Source organism: Nelumbo nucifera, chromosome 2 (assembly GCF_055504915.1).
Source record: "Nelumbo nucifera cultivar China Antique chromosome 2, China Antique-T2T, whole genome shotgun sequence".
Taxonomy (NCBI): Eukaryota; Viridiplantae; Streptophyta; class Magnoliopsida; order Proteales; family Nelumbonaceae; genus Nelumbo; species Nelumbo nucifera.
This window is the reverse complement of record NC_142650.1, coordinates 71,305,291-71,332,275: the sequence shown is the minus strand read 5'-3', so window position 1 is coordinate 71,332,275 and position 26,985 is coordinate 71,305,291. Positions and strand designations below refer to the sequence as shown.

Below are 26,985 nucleotides of genomic sequence, written 5' to 3'. Positions count from 1 at the left end.
GGAAGGTGAATATTTAGCAGTTGGGGGCGGCTAGAGTTTGTTAGAAGTGAAAAGAATGAGTGGGGAGGCGCCCTAGGGTTTGCTAAGGAGAGGGGAGTATGCTAATACAGTAGGAGGGGCGCCTATCTAGATTTGGCAGATAGGAAGCGCCCTCTTGTGCTTAGTTTTTCACAGAAACACCCCCTCTCTCAGCTGGAATTCACACCGGCTTCCCAAAAACTGCATTTCAGCCCTAAGTGGCTAACCTATAGATTTTCAAGCATTACATTGAACACATGTAAGACACAACAAGTCTTGGTACTGGAAACACTTGGAAAATAGAGCAACTTTGATTGGGCATCTTCTTTTCTTTCACTATCTTATTAAATAGTTTGGCTAGCCATAACAATTCTTCCTCTTCCAGACCTTTCCATACTTCTAATGGAATCCCATTAGGTCCTAACATCTTTCCCTTCTTTATCTTATTTAGTGCCTTTACTTCAATAGGTTCAACTCTACGAAGGTACATATTATTTTTAACACTACTGATATTGCTAGATTTTCTTCTATTAGCACTCCGCCTTGTTGTTCATTTGGTAATTTTTCAAAATAGTTTTTTCATCTTTGCTTGATTTCCTTATCTTTTATCAAGATTCTTTGATCTTCATCTTTAATGCACCTAATTGTTTAAATCTCTGCCTTTCCTTTCTCTTAGTTTTGCTATTTTATACATGCCTTTTTCTTCCACTAATGTATAAACTAGCAAAGCTAACAGTAAGGAAAGGCAGAGATTTAAACCATATTAGGTGCATTAAAGATGAAGATCAAAGAACCTTGGTAAAAGATGAGGAAATCAAACAAAAATGGAAAAGCTATTTTGAAAAACTATTAAATGAACAACAGGGAGAGGGTGTCCATGATTATCTGTTTAATAAATATAGTGTTGCATGGACTCTCCTAAATGGATTTTGGGTCCATGTTGGACACATGTTGGAGTATGATACTCTAAAGATTCTTGGGGACACTTCTACATAACATTTCCTTTTCATCTCCTAGTTTATATGACATAAATAGACAGTGGATTTGCAAGATCAATGCTATTTTAAATATCAAATACTTCTTCGTAACAATGGCAACATTGTAGACCCCTTTTTGCATTACAGGTTTATAATGTTAGAATTCCAAAATATGAACTAGTTTAGTAGTATATACTTTTCCATAGATGTGTTCATGACTCCATGTTTTCTCATATTGCTGGTTTGGCACTTCAACATGTGTTGGATTTTGACTTCTATGTCTTTGTCCATGCAACACTGTATAAGTATAGATCTTGTGACTTGTTGAACTAAAGGTTGGCCCATCCTAAGTGTCTCTGGGGAAGTTTGTCTACCTTTTATTGCCTTAGAAGAGTAACTGGTGGATGTCTTTACTAGAGGAGTTTCCCAAGCCTACGTTACAGAATTATGTAAGAAATCTGGGCATAATTGACATCTATGCTCAACTTGAGGGGGAGCGTTGAGCTGATAGGATGGGCCAACCTTTTAGTTTTCATCCTTCTTTTATTTCCTTTGTTCTAGTGGGCCCAAAGCTAGCTCTTTTATGTGTTTTCTCTTATAGCCACCCTGTTGGTGGCAACCTTTTAATTATACCATTCTTTATGTTAAATCTAATAAAATATGTTTGAAGGGGCTGGGAGAGAGTTAGGATCCTTTCTTCCCAAACTCGTTTCTTCTCCTCTCTACTATATTCTTCTCCCCTATTGTTCTAAACCAGGTTTTTCTATATTTCTTTGGTTTAATACATTGATTTATTGCTGTTTTGATCGACTACTTGGTATCAGAGCCTGTTTGAGCAAGTGGTGTAGTGACATTAGCGTTTGATCCTCGCTGCTCCCATTATAATTAATTAAATTTCAGCACAAGGTATGGATAGGCCTGTGCTTGTCCTTGCTTCAAGCCCGATGAACTTTTGCGTAAGGGAGCATGTTAGAAAATAAAACTTATTGATGGACTTCACCTAATAGCTTAAGCTTTTAGACTGAATGGTTCTTTTGAGATGATAGCAGAGAAGGGTTCTGTCCTCTTCTCTTTCTTCTTGAACCCATATGCTTCTAGAATCAGCAGGGTGTATGGAGAGTTGAAGTGCTGATCATCTTTTAATGCTATTTCCTGGTTGGGAGTGAGGCTAGGAGACCTTTTTCTTCTGTTGTGCTGCCCAGAATATCTCTGGAGATTTCTGCCCTAGAACTGAACTAACCTGAGGAGGTCAATTTCAGTTTATGGCATATAGGGGATGATTGAGACTGGTGCTTGGGGATCTGCAAAGTTCTTTTTAAGTGCCTATTGAGATCAATAATAGAGAGACAGTTTGGGGGTCACAGCAAGGAGCAGCTGCAACCTCCTTACTTTCTCCTGGGATCCAGGGTTTGTGTAATCATGTTTGTCTTTGGAGGTCAGTTATTTTGAGGCTGTTTTATCTTTTACTCATTTACAGTACCTTTTTTGGTGAGTTTTTGAATTGATGGAGCAATCTAAAAATGGTTGAAAGCTATATATGGAGCCCAAGATTGGTCCGACTGGGTTTATAGATCAATTTTTCAATACTATCGTAACAAATAAGGCCCACTAGAACAAAACAAAGGAAATAAAAGAAGGGTGAGAAATAAAGGATGGCATATCCTATCAGCTCAACATAATTCTTTTTTATATTCTTCTTATTAATTCTAGTTGTTGGTTAATTGTCTAAATAAGCCTAAAACTAAAGATTGAGTTTAATCAATGTGATCCAGTTGAACTTGAGCTCAACTATTAGTTCATGATTGTCAAGCATGTTATTATTGTAAAGTTTGTCTCTTTTATGTTCCAGTCCCTAAGAGTTCTAGGAAAAGTCAGATCCCTCTAAGACCTGGTGTAGATAAAGCAAGAGGACTAAATATGAACTTCTTTAAATTGTGATAGTCTATAGAGGGATGCTCTTTATTTGTTGTGTATTTATCTTTTTTTTAGGTATTTAGAACTTCTGTTGTGTTTCCCTTTTTCATGTTGTTTCTCCCCTTTCTGGTGTCATGCCTTTGAGGAAAAAAGGAAAAAGAAGAAAAAAAAAATAATGTAAATATTGACAGAAGAGATGCTCATATTGTATCCATTTTAGTTTCCTCTATTTTAATTAAATGCTATTTCACTAATGATATTCCACTCTGAGTTATTAGGCAATTTTGCAATTTTGAGAGTTCTAATCATTGATTCTGACTTGTATTTTAGCTTTGTGGTAAATCCTTTTTCTTTTCATATTGACATAGTCTTCCATCTAGTTTGTTTCATGTACCCCAGTTTGCTTATGGTGGTGAGTTGTGTATTTCCTGTGGCCAACAGGACTTTGTGCATTTAATTAGTAGGATTCGTGGTTCAGGATTACATGACCAGGATATGGGTTACTTCAATATTATAGTGAAGATGAGGTATACTAAAAAAGTATTGCTGCTTTCCGGTTAATTTCCTTTTCTTTCTACCTTTTTTTGTATTCATCTCATGCACTTTTTTTTTATTAATTTACCATGTGTTATGTGATGGCATTTACTACCCCTTTGTTTACCTGCCTTTGATACCTGTATACCTGTATCATGTTAGATACTTCAAAATTTTGCCTAAATTTTCCATTGATTGAACACCTTGTACAGCTGTGTCCTTGCCATATCTATGTAACATAGGTGTAGGGCTGGATGCTCTATTAGAGATGAGTGGGCTGAAAACTTCAATTAGTGACTCAAGGCGATGAATTGTAGTTCGAGGGGAGTTTATTGGAGCTACCTAAAGTTTCTATTTCAGAATTAGCAATTTATCAATCACTCCCTAGATCGATGATATCTGCAAGAACTAAGAAAATAGATCTGGAATTGAAATTTTCAATGAAATTGATATGAAATTGCTCTATTAAATACTTATTGTTGTAGTATTAGTTTTGAAAATAATGAAATTAATATATATAAAAGATTTTTATCTTTTAGATATGATTATTTGCAATACTTTTAGAGGAATCACACTTAATGGTAAATTCCTGAGAAAAATCTGGTAATGTGAGAGTGGGAGGTGTAGCTACAACATGCTTGAGTGCCTTGAAATCCTGTTCAGCTTTGTCATCCCAAATAAAAGCTCCCTTCATCAGTAACTGTGTTAGCAGGACTGTGATTGCACTATACACTCTAATAAACTCCCGGTAAATCGGTAATACCCAATCAGACCAAGAAAACTGCAGAGACCCCTTATTGAAGTGGGTTTGTGGCCTTTGGGCCAGTTGAGCATACCTTGAATTTTGGTAATTTCTGCTGAAACTTGACCCGCCTGAACAATATGACCAAGGTAGTAGACTTCAGACTGGCCAAAAGTACATTTGAGGGTTTAGCATACAATTTATTGCTTTGCAAATTTTCCAAAGTCTTCCAAAGATGGATAAGATGGGAGGCCCAATCCTTGCTGTAAATTAATATACCTTCAAAGAATACCAATAGGAACCACCTCAGAAATGGCCTAAATATCCCATTCATCGCTGCTTGAAACGTTGAGGGAGTATTAGTCAAGCCAAACGGCATGAGAAGGAACTCATAGTGGCTCTCATGGATTCAAAAAGCGGTCTATTGCACATCATCCAGGTAAATTTGGATCTGGTGATAGCCAGACCACAGGTCTAGCTTTAAAAAAAATCTGCGCTCCCTTCAATTCATCCAATAGCTCGTCAATTACTAGAATTGGAAATCTGTCTTTGATGGTGATCAGGTTAAGTGCCTGGTAATCAACACTGAACCTCCATGTTCCGTCCTTCTTACAAGTAGAACTGGAGAGGAATATGGGCCAGAACTGGGTTGGATCCACCCTTTGTTTAACAAATCTTGAACAATATGTTCAATTTCTGCCTTCTAAAAATGCGGGTTGGTATCTATAAGGGCATAGATTTGTCTGGTAGCCCTTTGAACAATGGGAGTTTGGTGGTCTCAAATTATGGTTGGAGGTAAAGATTTGGGCTCTCCAAACACATCCTAAAACTCTTGTAGCAACTGTTGGAGGTCCAAGGTTTCTGACGGGTCAGCTCCCTTAGTTTCTAGGCTGTGTAGTTCCCCTCCCTCCCTGTCTGGGTCCATGTATATCAATACCACTGGGTCCATGTGCGTACAGTATTTGAAGACCAACCGGCTCATTTCATGTTGTGGGGTGGTTGGGCTTCAGCCCACTAAGCCATAGGTCTGCCCATTAACAGTGAACTGCATGGAAAGTTTAGCCCAATCATGGATAACAGGGCCCAAGCTACTAAGCCATTGAATTCCGAGGACAATATCTGCCCTTTGGAATTCTAGAGGATGAAGGTCGACAGAAAACTGATTTTCCCATATTTTCATCTCGACTACATGACAAATCCCATCACAAGTAAGATGGTTTCCCATCGGAAACATGCATCAGAAACAAATAATGAGGCTCAGTTGTCAAGTAAATAGCTCAATAATTAAATTCAGAGTACTGCTATCTATTAAAATAGAAAGTGTTTCTTGATCATACCTTCCACCTGCATTGTTTTTGGCACAGATTGGTCTATTAGAACCTAAAGTGATATCTCTGGTGCCTCATCACTCTTGTCTACACAATCCGATTATTGTTGCTCAGGCCCAAGTGTTTCACCCTCTTTGTCATCCTCCATTTACAGAACAAACAGTTGCTGCCTCTTACATCTGTGACCTAGGGAGAACTTCTCGTCACAATTGTATGACCTAGAGGTAAGTCTCTTACTTAGTTGGGAGGTCAGGTGAGTTTATATCTGTGGAGGTGTTAGTTGAGAAGGTGGTGTTGGATGGTTCAACTGGTATTGTGGGGGAGACAGATACCAAATCTTCTCTTCATAGGGGAGATATTAGTGCTGCTAATGGAAACAAAAGTAATGAAAGTGATGAAGTGGTTGAACAAGGTTTGTCAAAGGAAACAGATGGGAGTGCTATGGTGGTTCACAATGAGGAGGATTTTCTTGTCTCTTTCAGGTAGCTGTTTCTTGTCTGATCTGTGGGTAATTGGATCTCAATTTCCTGTCATCCTTGCAGTTTCCACCATTGGAAGCCCCAAGTAAAAAAAGGAAGATGCCCAACCCAGATGCCTTGCAGACACTCCTCCAGAAATGTCTAACCTTTCAATTTCTGAACCAATTATTTATAACGTGGACAGTGACTCAAAACATCTAAGAACTGCCTTTCAAATTTTTAGTCCTATGACCCACTCACGATCTGGTCCTAGGAAAACCAGTTTTCTAAACTAACTGTTAATGAATGAGAACAGATGGAACATTGTAAGCCATCCAAAATCCTCTTATGCTTTCGAATTCCACCTTTACCAAGACCTGCTTAAGGTCTCCACTAAGATGAGACTCAAAATCCTCTTACTAAGAAAAGAAAGGTTAAAGAGTCTCCTTGGCTTATATTGATCATTCAACAAACATTTTTTTGTTGTTAGGATTTCAATTTTCAACAACCTGACATTGTTGCCCATAAATGTGTTTTATTTCTTCAGCTTTTGAAGTTTCCCTATGCAATTTGTTCTCAGTGTTTTCTTGTCATCTCAGGCATCAGGTCAATCACTTTGTATCTACTTTACAGCAATATGTGCAATCACAATTGTCACAAGTATCCTGGTGCAAATTTCTGCATTCCCTGAAGCATCAGGTTTGTGTCATTTTATTCTCAACTCTTATATTTTGAATTATGTGCATATGAGTATATACTAGTATGCATACATCGAATGAGAAGAAGCTATTCTATGTGTAAAAGCCCATCAATTTTTCTAGGTGGATAGCAAACGTTATATCTTTCTTGTAGTTAATACTTAGCTCAAAATAACATTCAAGGATTGCTTTGAAGTTAGAAATGTGAATGTAACTTGGCATCCTACTTTTAGGGAGAGAGATTGAGGAATGCATCATTCTGTTCTAGAGATTGGAAGAAGTAGAAGTGTCACCAAATGAACAGGAAAAAGGTGGTGGAAATAGTTTGCTAGTGGGAAATTCACCGTTAAATCCTTTTATAAGACTAATCAGAAATCAGGGTGTCTACGGGAGTCAGAGGGGTGTGGGGAAGTCCAATTCCTCCAAGGGTTGAAGCATTTGCATGGTTATTTGCACTGGAAAACATTCTTACATTGGATCATGTAGATAGTTGTTAGTGTGGTCCCACTTTATATTATTTATGTTAATTCATGGTAGTTATGTCAGTTATATATGTTTTTCTTTCTTATGTAGGTAGCAGGGGTATTAGTGGAACTTCACTAATGTCTAATTGCAAACATATAAATAGATGAGTGGGGTGGCAAGACTTAACTAACCACACCCTTTTTCTTTTTCTCCTCCTTCTCTTCTCTCTTCTTCTACTCTGCTCTCTGTTTATTTTTCTTCTCTTTTCTTACTGAATTCACATCAGAATGCAAGGAGATTATAGTTTCTTTTATTCAAGTTGGCATCAGAGCCAACCTTGGGTTGATTAGGGTTCTCATGTGAGCCTGATCCAGTCAGCTGCATGAGAACTTCCTAGGCTGGAAGTTCTGTGTCATCGCTAGATTCTTGGAGGTTGCTGGAGACTTGAGTTGCTGCCCAAGGGATTGCATGACCTTTGGAAAGTGCCCAGTGACCAGGAAGGATCAGAGAAAATAGGCAAGTTCAAGATTAGGGTTTAAACTGAAGATTGAAGGTAGTGATCAGTATTCCTTTTTTATTGAGATTGGATACTGAGTAGAAACAGTTTAAACTGTTCTGGAAGGAACGGTTGACAGATTCCTGTTTTCCCTGAATTTTCTCTAGGGTTTTCAAACCCTAGGATCAGTATTTCCAGTCTTCAGGCTTATTATCCTAACTGATAATAACTTTTGGGTTGTTGTCCTTGGCTGTGAATAATTTCTGGGTGGCTGATCTTGACTGTGAATAATTTCTCATGGGTTTACCTTATGCACTCTCAAGATGAAGTCCCTACTTTGACTCGGGCTTTCCATTAGATGGTATTGACCCAATTTGGAATCGTAATCAAATTCTCAAATGTGACAATGTCAAGGAGTATTTTGCAAAGCCCTTGGCTTCATATTTCCTTGACTATGGGGTTATCCATCAGAGAACTTGTCCTCATACTCCTCAACAAAATGGGGTTGCTGAGAGAAAGAATAGACATATCTTGGAGGTAGCTAAAAGCATTATGTTGAACTCTAATGTTCCCATACGTTTCTAGGGTGGTGTTATCCATACAGCTGTATACCTCATTAGTAGAACTCCTTCCTGGGTTTTAGACATGAAAACACCATTTAACCTTGATAAAACTCAGACTAGATGTTGTATAAGTTTAGATCAGAAGAAAGAAGAGACGAAGAGAGAGAAGAAGGAGAAGGAGAAGAAGGAGAAAAGGTCACAGCCGAACTAGAGAGAAAAATTCAAATCTCTCTAGTCGGCCCTTCCTTTATTTATACTCTTCTAAGATATACAAGAATTGCCATTGTTCCCTCACTTAAGTGAGAGCCACATCAGCTGAACAATACATATATAACTAAACATAAAAGGACTATGCTACCCTTGTACAGCCGGCTCTAACAAACCTACTATTATCTAAACAAGCATCTATTCACTATTCCCCTTAAAACCTTTGAGTGTACTTGTTTTGTTCAAATTCTTGGACCTCATTGCTCCAAATTTGATTCCAAAGCTGCCAAGTGTATCTTCCTTCGGTATATAGAATTAAAGGGATATTGCTGTTATGAACATATTTCTGGGAGATGGTTTGTGTATGGATGTCGCATTTTTTGAGGATGTTCCCTATTATCATAGGGTTTCTTCTAAGGGGGAGAGTAGTGAGACGAGTATTTCAGCCCCATAAGTGTTGTTACCTAATCCAGTCATTGAAGGGGAGTGTGTGGTGAATAGGGTTGTCAGAAGTGTAAGGAGTTGAGGGTGTTTCACAGGTGGTGGAGGTAGGTTGATTTTGGTCCTTAGTAGTCTAGGCTGACCCCAATCTCTTGTACGGCTCTAGATCCAAGCACCACAGCTCCTATTACCTATTATTATAGATGATGTGCCTATCACTATTGACCTCAACCTCCTCCTTCAGATGACCTTGATCTCCCAATTGTAATTCTTAAAGGGAAGCACCATTGTACTTCATCCACTACTCACTATATCTCCTAGTTCCTTTCTTATAATTGTCTTTCACCATCCTATAAATCTTTTTCAACATCTATTGTTGCTATTTCTATTCCTAGAACAGTGCAGGAAGCCTTGTTGATACTTGAGTGGAAGGATGCAATGAAGGTAGGAATGGACGCTCTTATTAAAAACAATACATGGGAGTTAGTTGACTAGCATAAAGGGAAGAAACTTGTTGGGTATAGATGGGTGTTTACAATGAAATACAATGTTGATTGATGGCTCCGTTGAGAGATATAAGGCCAGATTGGTTGCAAAGGGATTCATACGAACCTATGGCATAGATTATTTGGAGATATTTGCACCAGTGGCCAAGATGAACATTATCAAAGTCTTGTTGCTTTTGGCTGCAAATTTCTTATGGCCATTGTTCCAAATGAATGTTAAGAATGCCTTCCTCAATGGTGATGTGCAAGAGGAGGTGTACATGGAACTACCCAGTACCCCCTAGATTTTATAGTACAGAAGCAGGAAATAAGGTTTGCCAACTGAAGAAGGCTTTATATGGGTTGAAACAGTCTCCAAGAACCTGGTTTGATAGATTTAGACCGACTTTGGAAAAGTTTGGCTATATGCAAGCTCAATCAGATTACACTCTTCTTTGACTCTACTTATTGTATATGTAGATGATATTGTAGTGACAAAAAGTGATACTAGTGAGATTAGTTCTCTTAAGCAGCTACTTCACCAGGAGTTTGAAGTGAAAGACTTGGGAGAACTACGTTACTGCTTGGGAATTGAGGTAACCCGATCTAAACAGGGCATCTTTGACTCCCAAAGAAAGTACGTTCTTGATTTATTGGAAGAAACTGGGAATTTAGGAGTTAAACTTACTGACACACCAATTGAGCAGAACCATAAGATAAGTGCAGGAGATCTACCTCTAGGTATTATGCTTTTGTAAGGGGAAATCTTGTTTCTTGGATAAATAAGAAACAAAGTATTGTTGCTCGCTCCAGTGCTGAAGTTGAGTACAAGTGAGGTTTTTGCTTGATGAGCTGGGTGTTGAATATGGGAAGCCTCTAATACTGTATTGCGACAATCAAGCTACCATTAACATTGCTCACAATATAATACAGCATGACAAAACTAAACATGTTGAAGTGGACCGACACTTTATCCCAGAGAGTTGCATCTCTAGAAGTGTGTCTTCCCTATATTGCCTTAGATATGCAGCTTGCTGATCTCTTCACTAAGGCAGTTGCAGAGACCAATTTGGAGACAGATTTACGCAAGTTGGGAATGACCAATATCTATTCCCAACTGGAGGGGGAGTGTAGAGATAATTGTTAGTGTGGTTCCACTTTCTATTTGTGTTTGTCTTTATGTTATTTATGTTAATTCATTGTAGTTATGTCAGTTGTCTTTATGTTCCACTTTGTAGGTGGCAGGGGTGTTAGTGGAACTTCACTAATGTTTAATTGCAACATAGAAAAGATGAGTGAAGCAGCAAGACTTAACTAACTGCACCCTTTTTCTTTCTCTCCTCCTTTTCTTCTCCTCAGTTCTCTGTTTATTTTTCTTCTCTTTTCTTACTGAATTCACATCAGAATACAAGCAGATTATAGTTTCCTTTATTCAAGTGATCATTTGAAAAGTAAAGGATTTCATTTGGCAAACCAGTGCTATATGTGCTAGTAAAAATGAAGGGTCTATGGTGCATCTGTTACTCAATGTAGTGTGGCAGACTTCATCCGGAGATACTATGCAGATTTGGTGGGGAATCCTAGGTATGATCCAACTAATTCTTGAGAAATCTTCTCTAAGTGACCTAGAATCAGTGGAAATAAAAAATTAAGGATCCTATGGGGTGCAGTTCCTTTTGCAATCTATTGAGGGATTTGGAAAGAAAGAAATAGAAGAGTTATTGAAGACAAATGCAGAGACATAAAGAATAGTGGCTGACATCAGATCATTATTGATGGATTGCCTACTGGTTCATTTGGTGTTTAATTAAACTTCTAGAGCTTCTTTTGGTTCAGACCTTTGGACCACTCTTGATATCTGGGATATATTGCAGTTCGAGGTCTACTTTGGTTGTGGAGATGTTATTTCAGTTGGTGTTTTGAATTTTGGCGGAATTAGATCTTGGCAGTTATTATATGTTGTATCATCAGTTATTTTCTTTTTAAATAAAATCCTCCTTTTCCTTATAAAAAAATTATATCCTTCCAGGAAAATTAGTTTCGAGGTAGTAATTGAGTTTTAATTTAGTTCTTTTACTAGCAAGAAAGCTTTGGCTATTTACTAATTTTGTCTTCACCAAAGGCTCGAATTCAAGGGTATTGTAACTGATCTCACTATTCCCTTAATTCAAATCCTACTCTATAACCAACTTTTTTCAGGTTGCACCTGTATCTTTTGGCTACAGTAAAACAAATTTTCTAGAAAGTGCTCCTTGTAGATAGAGAATAATACATGGATAACTGTAAAATGTGATCGGTAGGGGCGATGACACAAAGTAATTGACAACTTGGACTGTATGGTCAGGAACACAACCATGTTGGAGACTCATTTTGTTTTTAAGAGGTGAAGGAAGGAAGGTTGGGTGTAGACTTGGGCCAGAGAAGCAAAAGTGAAGAGAGGACTGGGCAGCTTAACGGAGTAAATTATAAGAAACTGCGCAGCTCAAGAAACTCTAATGTAGTGAATGTGATGAACATCTTCTCTTGGCTAAAGCTTGGTTTGGTGGGGGCAGGACCTACAAAAAACTACAAATGGGTATACAGGAGAAGAAGGAAGAGAGGCATATTGACACCTGGAGCTGTTTCTAGGGGGACAATGATGAAGGAGCATTCACCAGTCTCTCACCTGGGGATGGAGGTTCAAGCTAACAAGGAGGACAGTGATGATCCTGATTCTGGTATGATTTTGAAGGTACAAAGTAATGAGCTTAAGGAGAATGCTTCAGGTGGTGTGAGTCTTCAGAAGTTAGTAGACAGAGAGGTTACAATTGGCAAAAGCTTGGGTCTGTTTTTTTTTTGGGTTGGGGAAGAGTTTTCTAGAAAGGCCTTCGAGGATTTTGAAAGGGGAAAAAGGGAAGAGAAGTTAAAGAAAAAGGTTCTGGAGACGAAGCTTGGAAGTTTCAGATCAGGAGGATGTGTTCATTGATGAAGACTGAGCCTCTCTGTCAGGCTTTCCAAGGTTTTTAGCTCGAGTTCGGTTATGATTGAGTCTTTGGTATGTAAATTGGGTGTTTGTTGTCTAGGTGTTGTTAGGGGGTCTTGATGTTTGTTTGTAGGGTCTTGAGTTTTGTTCTCCTTTTGGATGATATCTTTTCATCTTCTGTTGTATCTCCTTTTCCTTTTTTATGAAATTATCTCTTTATTCTTCAAAAAAAAAAAGTGAGTAATCAGGTCATGTCATGGTAAGGTATATGAGATTTTCCACAAGCTTTCTGTTAGAGACCCCAGAATACACTTAGACAAGTGTCAGACCGAGAACCACAGTACAGCAGACCTGGATCCCCACCCGAGCAGCAACCCAAGTTTACCTACCATCACTCCTATCAGGTTTTCCTATACTAGGAGGACACATCAGCATAACTGAATGGAGACCCCCATGTGCATCTGCATGTGCCTGGTGTGGGACGCCCTTTTTTTCTTTTGATCAATAACTTGCAACTTTCTATAATTAAAGAAGAAATAGATACAGAGAAACAGAATTAGGGGAGATAAGCCTTCTTAACTCACCCACCCAAGGACAACAAACAAAGATAAGAAACTACAAGATAGTTATTGATCAAAAAACTACAAGATAGCCCAAAACAAGGAATCCCTAGTAACCCCTTGTTTGGCTAACCCATCAGCAAAGAAGTTAGCACTTCTTTTTACCCAGTTCAGCTTTACTTAAATGTCCTTAGTCAACCATTTGAATTTCCTTTTCTCATTGCTGTAGTTCCAAAAGCTAGCAGTATCATCTTTCAGCCATTCCACTACCAGCTTAGAATCTCCCTCTAAGATCAGTTTGGTGATATTCATTTCATTGGCCCTTTGAATTCCTTCAAGAGCAGCTGAAATCTCAGCCCGGAGAGAGTCACTCATTCCAATGGGCCCTGAAAAAAGAGCAATTCCCACACCCTCCTCATTTCTTAGAACACCCCCAATCCCTGACAGGCCTGGATTACCCATACTGCTTCCATCAAAATTTAATTTGAAAAAAATCATTGGGAGGAGTCCAATTAGGTAGAGAAATGTCTACAGCTGGAGCTAAACTTGCAATTTCCTTCCAGTTTCTAAACAGATCAGCTGCTGAGAAATCTTTAAACAGATCCAAAGACTTCGGCCATTGCACCACTCTAATTTGAATCACCTTCCAGTTTCCCTTTCCTTTCTTTCCAAATAGTCCAACATGTAGCACCCCTAATGCATCTCCACATGACTTTTCCTCTTTTTTTTGACCAGCTGAACATAGTGTTAGGAACCTGCCTAACTCAGGGCTCTTCGAGGGGCCAACCTCCTGAATTCTTGGAAAGAGAGAGAGAGAGAGAGAGAGAGAGAGTTTAATGCTGAAAGAGTCCATCCCTTATTCCTTTTCTGCTCTACTAATAGTTTTACAATCTTGATTGTTACAGTTGTTACAAGTGGATGGCAGTTGTTACAAGTGGATGGTTAGTTGTGCTGATGTGCCCTCCTCTTGTAAAACTGATTAACTGCTTTTTGTTCCTCTTGTAAAACTGATTAACTGCCTTCTGTTGGTCTGTTCCAGCAGTCTTGACAATCCCCCCTTCCTTTAGAGCGACCTTGCCCTCAAGGTCTAATGTAGGAAATTTTGATTGCAGATCTAAGTAGGAAAATTTGAGTCCATGTGCATGAATATGGGCTGATCTGGATCTCCTCTTTGCTTTGTTAGTGTTGCAAGACTGATGGGCCTTGGGCCCTTGCATGTTTGCCCTTGTAGATGGACTATAGAGTTTCCTGATGTGAAGTCCATGGTGAAACGGGCCCAGTCACAGACCACGGGTCCTAGCTGTCTTAACCATTGAATGCCTAGCACCACATCTGCTCCACTGAGATGGAGAGGATATAGGTCCACCGCAAACTGATGACCCCGAATCTTTAGTGGTAGGCCCATGCAAATGCTATTGCAAGATAGGCTGTTATCGTTGGCCACATGGACCATAAAGGCCATTGTTGGTTGAACCGTAAATCCCATTTTATCCACCAAGACTTGAGTTATGAAGTTAATGGAGCTGCCACTGTCTATGAGGATTGACACTTGGCGTCCTAGAATCAGCCCTGCAACTCTCATTGTTTGAGGGGACGCAAGTCCCGTAAGGGCTTGTAAGGATATTTCAGGCGTGCCATTGGATTGTATTTCCCACCCTGGGTTAGATTCTCCGCAACCGGTGATGTTGTCTTCCTCTTCGGCATCTGTTTGGAGGAGAAACGCTTGTTGTTTCCTGCAGCGATGGCCCGACTCAAATTTCTTTTCGCAGTTGTAACAGAGACCTTTGTCTCTGCGGGCTTGCATCTCTGCCCAGGTCAGCCGTTTGAAAGGAACCAGTTGGCCTGGGCCTAGTACTCCTTCCTCCTTGTCTGGTGCTGTCGTCCTTTCTTGCTCCCTTCTTGCTTCTGGACCCCATGGTCGCTGCACCTTTCTTGCTCGACTGAACTTGTCCTCGTACAATCTTGCTAGTGCTGCCGCATTGATGACCGAAGTGGGCTGCATCGCTTTCACTTCCAGTCGTAGTTCTTCTTTTAGGCCACCGACGAAGCTTCCCACCAATGCCTTCTCCGTCCACCCTTGGACTCTCATGGCTAGCCTTTCGAACTCCATCTGGTATTCTTTTACTGATCCCACCTACCGCAACTTTGCCAAATTTTCATCAAGATCTTCGAACCCAGATGATCCAAAACGGACAGTCATGGCGTCCGTGAAGTCTGCCCAGGTTTGATGAGGGTGCCCCCTTCTGTACCATTGAAACCAGAGGATAGCTTCCCCTTCAAGATGCGCAGAAGCCAGAGCTACCCTATCTTGCCCTGGTGTTTCATGGTAATCGAAATACTTTTCGGCTCTGAGAATCCAGGGAGTTGGGTCGCCGCCTGAGAAGATGGGGAAGTCGATTTTGGCTATTCTTGTTGCCGCTCCTGTTCTGCGGCTGTTTTCATTGCTGTGCTCTTCTTGGCTTCCTCTATCAGTGTTCGTTGCCCCCTGCTCCAGTCGAACGAGGAGAGCAGTGAAGCCTTCCTTCATTTCTTTGAGATCTGAAGACATTCGATGGATCTCTACCTCCATCTGATCCATTCGGGTGTCTACTGACGTGTTTCTTGTGTTGGCCATGTTGGCTCTGATACCAAATTGTTAGGAACCTGCCTAACTCAGGGCTCTTCAAGGGGCCAACCTCCTGAATTCTTGGAAAGAGAGAGAGAGAGAGAGAGAGAGTTTAATGCTGAAAGAGTCCATCCCTTATTCCTTTTCTGCTCTACTACTTATAGTTTTACAATCTTGATTGTTACAGTTGTTACAAGTGGATGGTTAATTGTGCTGATGTGGCCTCTTGTAAAACTGATTAACTGCCTTCTGTTCCTCTTGTAAAACTGATTAACTGCCTTCTGTTGGTCTGTTCCAGCAGTCTTGACACATAGAGGGGGCAAAACGACTTTGTACATCTGGTGAAGGTAACCATCCACACCCAAACAGAGATAAACACCATTCCCAAATGTGATTAGAAAAAGAACAGAAAATCAGTAAATGGTAACCAGTCTCAGCCTTAGCCCTGCAAAGAACACGCCAGTAAGGAGATAAATAACTATTAGGCCTCTCTCTGAAGGAGATCATAAGTGTTGACTCTTTCCAGAGGCTTATGAATGACATCTTTAGGCCATTTTTGCACTACTTTATATTGGTTTTCTTTAATGATATTTTGGTCTATAGTCCCACATGGCAATCTCATATGGAACACCTGTGTAGCACTATGGCTTTGCTGAGGCAACATCACTTGTCCTATACTTCTCTAAGCCCACCAAATGTTTATTTGCGCAGACACACTTCCTGCACTTGGGATGTATATTTGGTGGAAGGTGTACATAGACCCAGAGAAGGTGGAGAGCATGACTAACTAGGCTTTGCTGACTAATTAGAAGGCCTTACGGGGATTTTTGGGGCTCACCAACTATTACCACCAATTCGTTAATGGGTATAGTGTGTTAGCAACTCCCTTGGCCCAATTACTCAAATGAAATTCATTTGAGTGGGATGACAAAGCGGAGGTGAGGGTGGGCCTTGGCTCAATGGTTGGGTTGCTCCATTGCGACCTAAATGACCAGGATTTCAAACAAATCTCAGACCCAGAACCACAGCCCAGCAGACCTGGATCCCCTCCACCCAAGCAGCAACCTGAGAGTATCTCACATAACTCCTATCAGGTTTGTCTATATCAGGGGACCATGTTCATGTGCATGTGCCTGGTGTAAGATGCCCATTGTAGAGAGCTATAAATTTACCTACACGAGATGAAGAGAAATAAGAAAATCCACAGTTCTTCTATCTTATCTACTTCTACTGTAAGTACCTTTCTCGGGAGGAAGAACTGCCTCGAAGATGCTCATTTCAGATTGGATTGTATTGGTTCTATCATCTTCAATACCAAGTACAATCAACAAGGTGAGCACCATCACTTTTGGATTATCTTGTTGAGCTGTCAACTATATCAACCTACTTATCATTAGATAAATTTGCTAGTTTTATATCTTTAGTATACTTCTGTCAATTCATTATGTATCCACAAGGAGAGGAATGTACCTCCTGCACACGAAAGTAAGCCAAAGGCCTAATTCCTTCAACTTAAAGGATTGACTTAGAAGAAGCTCCAGTTTTTGGATACCTTGTAGATCATTTTTTGTAATAGGAATGTCATCCACACATACTAGAAAAAATGCCAATGTGATGGGCCCAAAAAAAGAGAGGAACGGAGAATAAAAAGAAAAAAGAAAGAAGATGAAAATGATGTAAATATGTTCTGAATTTATTATTTTTATAGTAGGATCCCACATAGTTGTTTTGTGTAGCTTAGTAGTTGTTGTGAGGGGTGTTTTGGTAAGGTGTCATTGATGCAGGGGGTTTCCTGCAATCTCTTTTGTTTCAGGGATCTGCTTGTAAGTATTTATTTTAATAACATAATAGGGTATAGCAGGCACCACCACTGATCCGTGAAGATTCTTTCGTGGCGCATGGGTATTCTTAATCTGCATGGATCATAATACAGTGGGCAATTTTAGTGTTTAGGAGTGCTAGGTCTCTCGAGTGAGTGCCCCCTCTTTCTCCAGTTTTTTCCCGCCTTTGTAGGGGAGATCTCATATACCCTATGTGTAGATTGAGTTGTCCTCTAGTGTTGATTTTTAGGCCTTCTTTATTTTTAGTGCAATTTCATTTGCATGGGTGCAAAAGTATGGGAGTACAAATGATTTCAGTGTAAGTTCTTTTTTATTTTTATTTTAGTTTTTGCTATGGTAAAATAAAACCTGAAGCAAATTAAAATAAAACTCAAAAGCAAAAGCAAATCAGAACTTATATTTTTCTTTGTTGCACTCCCATGCATTTGTGCTAGTGCAAATGATATTGCGCTGCAAACAAACTGAGCCTTAGAGTTGGGTTTGGTTCTATTTAGAAATGCTAGGGTCTCTGGAGTGAGTTCTTCCTATATCCAGTTTCTTGGGCAAGAGCCATGGGCCTCCATGGTACCATCTAATCAGTTGAAGAATTCTCTTTCCATCGACAAGAAACAGGTGCCACCATGAATCATGTTGATGGCATCCCTGTGACATGGTGTAAGAGTTAGTTGTCACCTTGTGTGGGAATCTTCAAGTTGCCTTGCTAGATAAAATCTTTGAAGTATTGCTGCCAAGATTACATTTTTTTACTTTCTAAGCAAGTAATCTGGTGCCAGCTTGAGGGGGCACATGTGCATGCACGCGCAGGAGCGGGGGTGGGGTTATTGGAATATTGAGTTTGTATGAAGAAAATATATAGTCAGGGAATTGAATATAATATCAAATCTAGGTTTTCTTGAAATATCACAACTTTCCATGTGATATTGTTAGCCAAAACTATCTTCTCCTTGTATATCTTTTCTCTCATTATTCATGACAAGAATTTTGTTCAACAGGTCAAGGATATGCTGGATTTAGAGGTGGTGCATATGACATATCTTGCAAGTTCACTAAACATGTAAGTTAAAAGACTGTATAATCGATACATAGAATTTTCTTGAGGTCTGCAATACATCTTCTTCTCCACTGCAGTTACTTGAAGGTCCATGGTGTCTGCTATAAATAAATCAAACATCCTGTGGACTCTTTTTTATTGGCTTTTTTTTTTTGCTTCTTGCGATGTCTATTTCCAGCAACAAGAATCTAAGTTTATGTCAAATTATTGCTTCAACAAAGGTATGCTTAAATCAGAACTGTTATGAAGGAGGCTTTCTTCTTTGAGTTAGGTTCATATGGTGCAGATGTGCAGGAAGGAGGCCAATAGATGTCTGCCTTTTATTTTATTTTATTTTTTTGGTCACTTGAAAGACGGTGGGGAAAGAAGCAACCAAAGCAAACTATGAGCATATTTCCCTAACCAAACCAAAACTTTCGATTAGGAAGATATCCAAATCAAAGCCAGACCAACTTAACTAGTTAACTGGCCAACCGGTTCAGTTGATTGGTTTTTTGGTTTTTATTGTAATTTTCATGCAAAGAAAAAAAAATATCTCATTTCCCTAAATTAAAGAAAGAGCTAACTAATATTTCATAACCAACAAAACAAAGATCTACAATTACATTTCAACAATATTTATCTAAATATAACCAAATTAACTAAACAATTAATAAGTATTACAGAAGTACATCAATATTCAATTCTCACAACTTCTAATAAACCAAATATACATAATGGGAAAGTATTTATAGGTATTTGTAGGGCTGTCAATGGGTCAGGTCTGGTTTGGAACAGGGTTACCAGTCCTAAACCAATTATTAATTGGGACAAAACCATAGGCCGATATGTTGCGAAATTTTAAACCTTTTGGTTGTCTATGGGATGGATGGATAACATTTCTTCTCTTTATTAATCTGTCATTATCTTGATCGACTGTTGGAAATGTGTTCATGATTAACAGGTCTTTCATTTTCTTGGTAAAAGAATTCAGATATATAGTGGAAAACATGAGAAACTTTGAAATGAAATACAAAATTGACTTCATTTTCTAATTGAGGAAACTGGGCTGGTAATAGATATGAGGTAAGGGAAGAGGAGGTCCAGGATGAGATGGTCCTTATGATACTAGGCTGGAGGGAGGGGGAATAGCAGAAAAGGAGGGTGAGGATGATAAGGTCCATCAACTGGATGGATCCTTCCATATTAATCAGACTGTTGGATATGAGGTCCAAGTGACAAAAAAATGTGCTATAACAGAAGATTTTGCAGAGGCTACATTTTACTGTTTGGAAGAGTGAAAAGTCTGTCTTTCCATCAATAGTGGCAGAGAACCATAAGGCTGTTGCTTGGTTCAATTAAGACAATTTGGATGCTATGTTATCTAGATACAGCAAGGACACAGATGGACAAGACAAGATATAGAATGTTAAAATTTGAAATATCCAACATAGTATGGCAGCCTTGTACAGGTATCCAGGTTTTATAATTTGCAGGAAATGAATGAAGAGATTAATGAGTTAGTTCGGATATGGTAGAGCCTGCTCCAGTGTGTGGTAGAAGACATCGGAGGCAGCAGTGAGAAATGTAAAGATCTGAAAGGAAGTTAGCTGAGGATATGAAACAGCCATCTTCTCTTTCTGTGGTGTTTCACTGTAATTTTTTTTTTTTTTGATAAATGAGTGAAATTTTATTAAACCAGCAAATAAGAGTTACATGCAACCCGTGGAAAGGCACGAGATGCGACCTTTCCTTTAAAGCTAATTACAGAATTATAAGAGTTACATGCAACCCGTGTTTCACTGTAATTATCTTCTTGTTTAATGAAATCTTTTCTGTTATTGATCTATATAACATGCAAGGAGGGAGGAAGTCTGCTTCTGACATATTTTTCATATCTAAATATTGGGTATTGTAGTGATTTTGCTGATAGATGTGTGCAGGATGGTTCCTTTTAATGTATCCTTGCTTGGAGTCTTCTTTTTCTTCTTGTATACTCCTTGTATACCTTTCTGATTTTCTAATGAAGTTTTATTTACTATCAAAAAGAAAAACATGATTTTCTACTGGAGTTGTTTTTTTGACATTTTCTACTGTAGACAACCAAGGCTTTTCCTAACTATATGTGGTTGGCCATAAGAATCTTGATTTATTCCACTCTATCAGAAGAGTGGAAACTTAAAAAACATGAAACAAACTAACATATGAGATCTAGCCTGTGACAGAAATTCACATTGCAATTCAGATGCTCCAACCCATTCCAGGATAAACAATCAATTAGTGTGTTAGTCAATCACAGAATCCAACTGAACAAGCTCTTCATGTTTGAAACCATGTCACAAGCTACACTGTAATGACTCTGCTTCCAGCCAATAACCACCATCGAACTCAATCACCACTCTATCAATTCCCAGAGAGAATAGAATGCCTAAACCCTTATAATAGGAGAGTGTCTCTGTACAATAGAGCTTTTGTGCCCAATATTCCTAGAACACACCATGATGATATCCTCTTTGGTCTTCATAAGCTCCTCCAATTTCTGAAGGACTGAATTTCCCAAAGAAAAAAATTTGTTAAAGGATTTCTTGGGAATTTAATTTTGTATAATTGATTTTAACCTGGTTTTTGTCAAGTTCATTGAGTTTAAATTAGCATAGTTTTATATGGCCTTTTACCTTTTATTCCATGCACTTTTTATGAAGAATATCTTTTGGGTTCTCTATGTTTCTAATTCAATGTTACACTTATAGATGTTTCTTGTCCGATGAAACACGACCTGTAGCTAGCATCATCGAGAGCATTTTGCAATGTGCACTGGACTTCCGGTCATGTTTTATTGGGAATGTTAGGAATGTTGGATTGGATCAAGGAGATTTGGCTGGGTTGCTTGCTCAGATTAATTTCACCCAGGTGATATGTTGCATCTTGTCTCTTTTCATTATTTTTATGTTGATTCCTGTAAAATGTAGGTGTGTATAATGGAAATATGTAGAGATAATGGGCCAAATGGGCATTAGTTTCTTTCTTTTTCTTTAAGTTATGTTTATGACTTGTGTTAGTGGGTAGTGGGTCTTAGTTATGGGTCTGTTTTCTTGTTCTTTATTGTTTTTTTATTTCTGTCTTTAGTGATGGACGCCCTACTAAGGGCACTCATGTAATTGTCTTAATTTTTTTACAACAAAAGAATAAAAAAGATCATTGGGGGCTGAAGAGAGTTTTTAGAACAACTCTATCTTCTTCTTCCTTTTCTCTTGTTTCTTTTCTTTTAATTCAGGTTATTGCAAGTGTAATTTACAACTTAGTATCAGAGCAGGTTCTCACCTTCTTTTCTTTCTTCTCTCTTTGCCCATACACAATGTATATGGAGAATTGATCAGCTGATTAGGGAACAGCTTATGTAGCCTATTTGGGAGGGTCTTTGGAGAGGTTTTGTGAAGTTTTTCATCCCGAGTTGAAGTCCAAGGCAGGTTCTTGGAGTTTTTTTCCTAAAAACCATAGACAACTGGAGAAAACTAGTTATAGGTCGTAAAGACACTTTGAAGCTAGTGCTTGGAGATTAGAGGACAGCCTTTTGATTTTCAGTAAGGGCGATTTGAGTTGGACAAGGTTCTGGAACCTCTGGTAGGAGCAGTTGAACTTTCTCTTCTCCCCTTTGGGCGGGTCCTATGAAACTCTAGATTTGGTTGTTTGAAGAGTAGTTTTTTGCTTGGGATAGCAATTCTATCTTAGTTGAAACTTATTTTGATCTTAATTTCACTCAACAGAACAAATTAGAGGAGAAACCAAATATTCCACAGATTCCGGGTTTGGACATGGGGGCTCAATGGAGAATCTTTTTGGGGCACTGACCACTGTGAAGCTAGATGGGACCAATTATTTAGTCTAGTCTCAGTCAATTAAGATACATGTGTGTAGTAGAGGGAAATGGGGTTATATCACCAGGAGCAAGAAGTGGTTTGGTTAGTGAATTCTATGCAACCACATATTAGTTAGCACTTCTTGTGGATGGAAACTACAAAGGAGGTGTGGGATAATGTCACGGAGACCTATTCCCAAAAATTGAATGTTGCCCGGGCTTACAAATCAAAAAGTCTAAACATACTAAAGACACCTGTTTGAAGTTGCATCCAGAGCTTATACCCGCCAAACTCAAGAATGCAGTGAATGGAAAAAGGAATGAGAATGTGAAAAGTGGAAATGCAAATGTAATCACCTCCTCACAGAGTGAACAGTGGCATAATGGTGAGAAGTCAATGGGAGAGCAACTAGCAGCCACCAGGGCTGAGTATAAGAAGTATGGCCGAATAATTTGTCGCCTAAATTCTATTGCTACAGCACCTACTTCATCAGAGACAGTTCCCTCTTTATCCGCATATGCCCATTCAAGTATTTGTGCTATTGCAAATCATGCTTCTATCTCAGGTAATCGTAGGATCCCTTGGATAATTGATTATGGTGCCTCTGACCACATGACTAGTGTGTCCCATTTATTTTCTACTTACCAGCTTTTATCTAGCCAAGATGAGATCACCCTTGTTGATGGCTCTTTTGCTCCTATCTCTAGCATGGGAAACATCAAAGATTTGGTCACCCTCACCTTATCCTCAGTTCTCCATGTTCCTAAATTAAACACTAATTTGCTTTCAGTTAGTAATTTGACAAAATCTTTGAATTGCAGTATGACCTTTTTCCCTTTTTACTATGTTTTCAAGACATGGACTCTCAGAAGGTGATTGGGAGTGGCCATGAGGTAAATGGAATATACGTGCTAGACATGCCTAGACAAAGTCAAGTATCATCTCCAAGAGCAACTTTTGGTTCAAATGTGTCAGAGTCAATTAGTTGTATTATGTTATGTCATTATCGTTTGTGAGTCATGTGAGTTGTCAAAGCATTGTAGAAACTCTTATTCTACAAGTAATAAAAGATCTACAGTTCCTTTACATATTGTTCACTCCGACGTGTGGGGGCCATTCCATTTACCATGCATGGGTGGTTATAAATATTTTGTTCTGTTTATTGATGATTTTTCTTGTTACACTGGCTTTATCTTATGTGTTCCCATGCTGAAGTACCCAAACTTGTAAAACGGTTTCATGAATTTGTGCTTACCCAATTTGATACCCGCATCAAGATGTTCCGATCAAATAATGTTAAGGAATATTTTGAGAAAGATCTTGTTTCATACTATGAGAAGTTTGAGGTTATACATCAAAGTTCTTGTCCTCGTATTCCAGAACAAAATGGGGTAGCAGAGAGAAAGAATCGACATGTTGTTGAAGTAGCCAGGAGCATCCTTTTTGCCTCCCATGTTCCAGTGAGATTTTAGGGTAATGTAGTGACGGCAGCTACCTACCTTATTAATCGCATGCCTTTTCGAGTCTTAGGATTCAAATCTCCCTTTGTTGTCATGTTTCCTGAGAGTGAATTGTTTCCTATTCCCTTGTGTGTCTTTGGGTGCACATGTTATGTTCATGTCCCTAGCTCTTAGACATAAGTTTGAATCCAAGGCTCGGAAGTGCACTTTTTTAGGTTATGCCTCCACACTGAGGGGGAGCATTCCGTTGAACTGTTTTCTTAACCACTTCCTTTGCCTTCTCTTGTTGATCCCAAGGTTGAGTCTCCTATGGTTCCTTCTGTTCTAGTGGTAAAGCCTTCGTCTCCCAATTCTACCATTCCTACTACTCCTACTAATCCTCTAATTTTCATAATCATCCTATTGTTCAAAGGCGGTACCAGAGATAAAGGCTATAGCATGATTAGGTTATTCCCCCATTTATATTTGAGCCTCAGACACTCTCAACCCTTAAAGAGAGGACAAGTCCTTCACCACCTGCTCCAAAACCTCCCTTCCCAAACTTGGGCCTACCTATTGCTATGAGAAAAGGTAAGAAGAAATGTACAACACATTGTAACACCTATCTTATAGCTTGTTATCCCCATCTTATTATTTTTTTAGCCTCCATTTCTTCCCAGCCTATACCCAAGTCAATTATAGAGGCCTTGTCTAAGCTAGAATGGAGGGAGGCTATGAAAATTGAAATAGAAGCACTTCGTAAAAATCATGTTTGGGATATTGTGGATTTGCCTCATGGAAAGGAACCGGTAGGATGTAAGTGGGTGTTCACTATCAAGTATCATGTTGATGGCACCATTGAGAGCTATAAGGCTCGGCTAGTAGCCAAGGGTTATACCCAGGTATATGAAGTTGATTATATAGAGTCTTTCTCACCATATGCAAAAATGACCACAGTGAAAGTTCTGTCATCCTTGGCAGTGAGTTATGACTGGCCCTTATATCAGTTTGATGTGAAGAATGCTTTTTAAAATGGAGACTTAACTGAAGAGGTTTATATGTCACTTCCACCGGGTATGTATGGTAAGGAAATGCAGGGCAAGGTCTAAAAGTTGAACAAATTTCTTTATGGCTTAATGCAATCCCCATGAGCTTGGTTTGATAGGTTCAAAGCTTCACTTGTTGAGTTTAGCTATACATAGACACAGTTCGATCATGCCTTATTTGTGAAGAGGAGAGGCACTCAGGTTACCTTCCTCATTGTTTATGTTCATGATATTGTCATTATAGGGAGTGATACAGAGGAAGTTCAATCACTCAAGACATTCCTTAACTCAGAATTTGAAATTAAGGATTTAGGGGAATTGAGATATTTCCTGTGAATCGAAATTGCTAGGTCTAAAGATGACATCTTCATCTCCCAATGGAAGTATGTGTTAGATCTTCTCACGGAGACTACAAAATTTGGTGCCAAACCTGTTTCTACACCTATTGATGCTAACCATAAACTCTCAACTGATGATGGTGAGCTTTTGGCAGACAGAGGAGTGTTCCAAAGACTTTTGGGGAAGTTGCTATACCTCTGCATGATATGTTCAAATATCTAATATGCTGTTAGTGTGATCAGTTAGTTTATGCATGCCCCTAGAGACACATATGGCTGCCGCAAAACGAGTTTTGTGTTACTTGAAGGGAACTCCAAGAAAGGGTATCCTCTTCTCTAGGCGTGGATACATGAAGCTAGAGGCTTACACAAATGTCAATTGGGCTGGTACTATTGATGATAGGAGATCTACATCGGGTTACTGTGCCTTGGTTGCAGGGAACATTGTCTCCTAGAAGAGTAAGAAATAGTCAGTAATAGCCAGGGTCTTTGGTTGAGGCAGAGTATAGGGCAACGGCACATGGAGTTTCAGAGTTGTCATGGCTCAGGTCACTTCTAGAGGAGATGGATATTACACATGATAAGCCCTTAATGCTTTACTGTGATAATCAAGCTGCGATCAACATAGCTTACAACCCAGTTCAGCATGAAAGAACAAAATATATTGAAGTTGATCGGCATTTTAGAAGAGTAAGAAATAGTCAGTAATAGCCAAGGTCTTCGGCTGAGGTAGAGTACAGGGCAATGGCACATGGAGTTTCAGAGTTCTTATGACTCAAGTCACTTCTAGAGGAGATGGGTATTACACATGATAAGCCCTTAATGCTTTACTGTGATAATCAGGTTGCGATCAACATAGCTCACAACCCAATTCAGCATGACAAAACAAAACATATTGAAGTTGATTGGCATTTTATAAGTGAAAGGGTAGCTTCCGGGGAAGTTTTCCTTCCTTTTCTTGCCTCAAAGCTACAATTAGAAAATGTTCTAACCAAGGGTGTCCCCAAGGCAAAGTTACAACATTGTGTAAGCAAGTTAGGCATGATTAATATCTATGCTTAGCTTGAGGGGGAGTGTAGAGATAATGGGTCGAATAAGCCTTAGTTTCTTTGTTTTTCTTTAAGTTATGTTTATGATGTGTTATTAGGCAGTGGGCCTTAGTTATAGGCATGTTTTCTTGTTTTTTATTGTTGTCTTTAGTGATAGACGCCCTACTAAGGGCAGTCATGTAATTGTCCTTATTATTTTACAACAAAAGAATAAAAGAGATCATTGGGGGCTGAAGAGTTTTTTTAACAACTCTCTCTTCTTCCTTTTCTTCCATCTTCTTCCTCCACTTCTGTCTCTTCAATCTCCTTCTTTTCTCCTATTTCTTTTCTTTTAATTCAGATTATTGCAGGCGTGATTTACAACTAAATACTTGGTATATCATAGGTTAATCCTATTATTTATTAAAATATATTACATAAAATATTAATTAACCTCTTTCCATGTGGACATTTCCGTCCTTACAGCAGTCTACATGGAAAAGAGGTTTACTTTGTTTTCAAAAAATCAGGAATTAAGGTCTACTGGACAAGTGAACATGGTGGAAGAGGGTAAGGTGTACAAGTATACTTTACATGTGGCTGATGTAGAGGTCTATTAAATGGATGGTGTGTATCTGCATTGTGATTATTTTGTGTGGCCGAGGACTAGTCCTTCAAGCTTCAAAGCAATTAAGTCAAGAAGAACCTCTTTTGATATATCTATGCCCAATAATCTAGAACTAGCAACTCAATTCATGCAATGTTTAAGGTTGAATAGAAATTTGGTAATGGGTTCTAGAAAAAGATTTTATGTGCATTTTAATTAATAAAGAAGTGTTTGAGGACTATAAAGTATTTTAAGAAAATGGTTTGAAAAAAATCATTCAGAATTTGTTTTATAGTGTTTTATAGTGTAGGTATAAGATATGAGAAGCAAAAATAAATAATGAAAA

General features: G+C 38.9%; 1 protein-coding gene across 3 annotated transcripts in view; it reads left to right on the top strand.

Annotated features, from left to right (window-relative positions):
- LOC104604116 (Spc97 / Spc98 family of spindle pole body (SBP) component) overlaps positions 1-26,985 on the top strand; it is a 97,368-nt gene that overhangs the window by 65,524 nt on the left and 4,859 nt on the right. For 2 of the 3 annotated variants that reach the window (XM_010268345.3, XM_019198900.2), the window contains exons 10-13: positions 3,351-3,436; positions 6,571-6,670; positions 18,287-18,348; positions 21,075-21,234. In XM_010268345.3, the coding sequence (XP_010266647.1) occupies positions 3,351-3,436; positions 6,571-6,670; positions 18,287-18,348; positions 21,075-21,234 (408 nt within the window). Of the gene's footprint in view, positions 1-3,350; positions 3,437-6,570; positions 6,671-18,286; positions 18,349-21,074; positions 21,235-26,985 lie in introns of those variants that run through there. The other variant, XM_088898184.1, reaches the window with a different exon arrangement.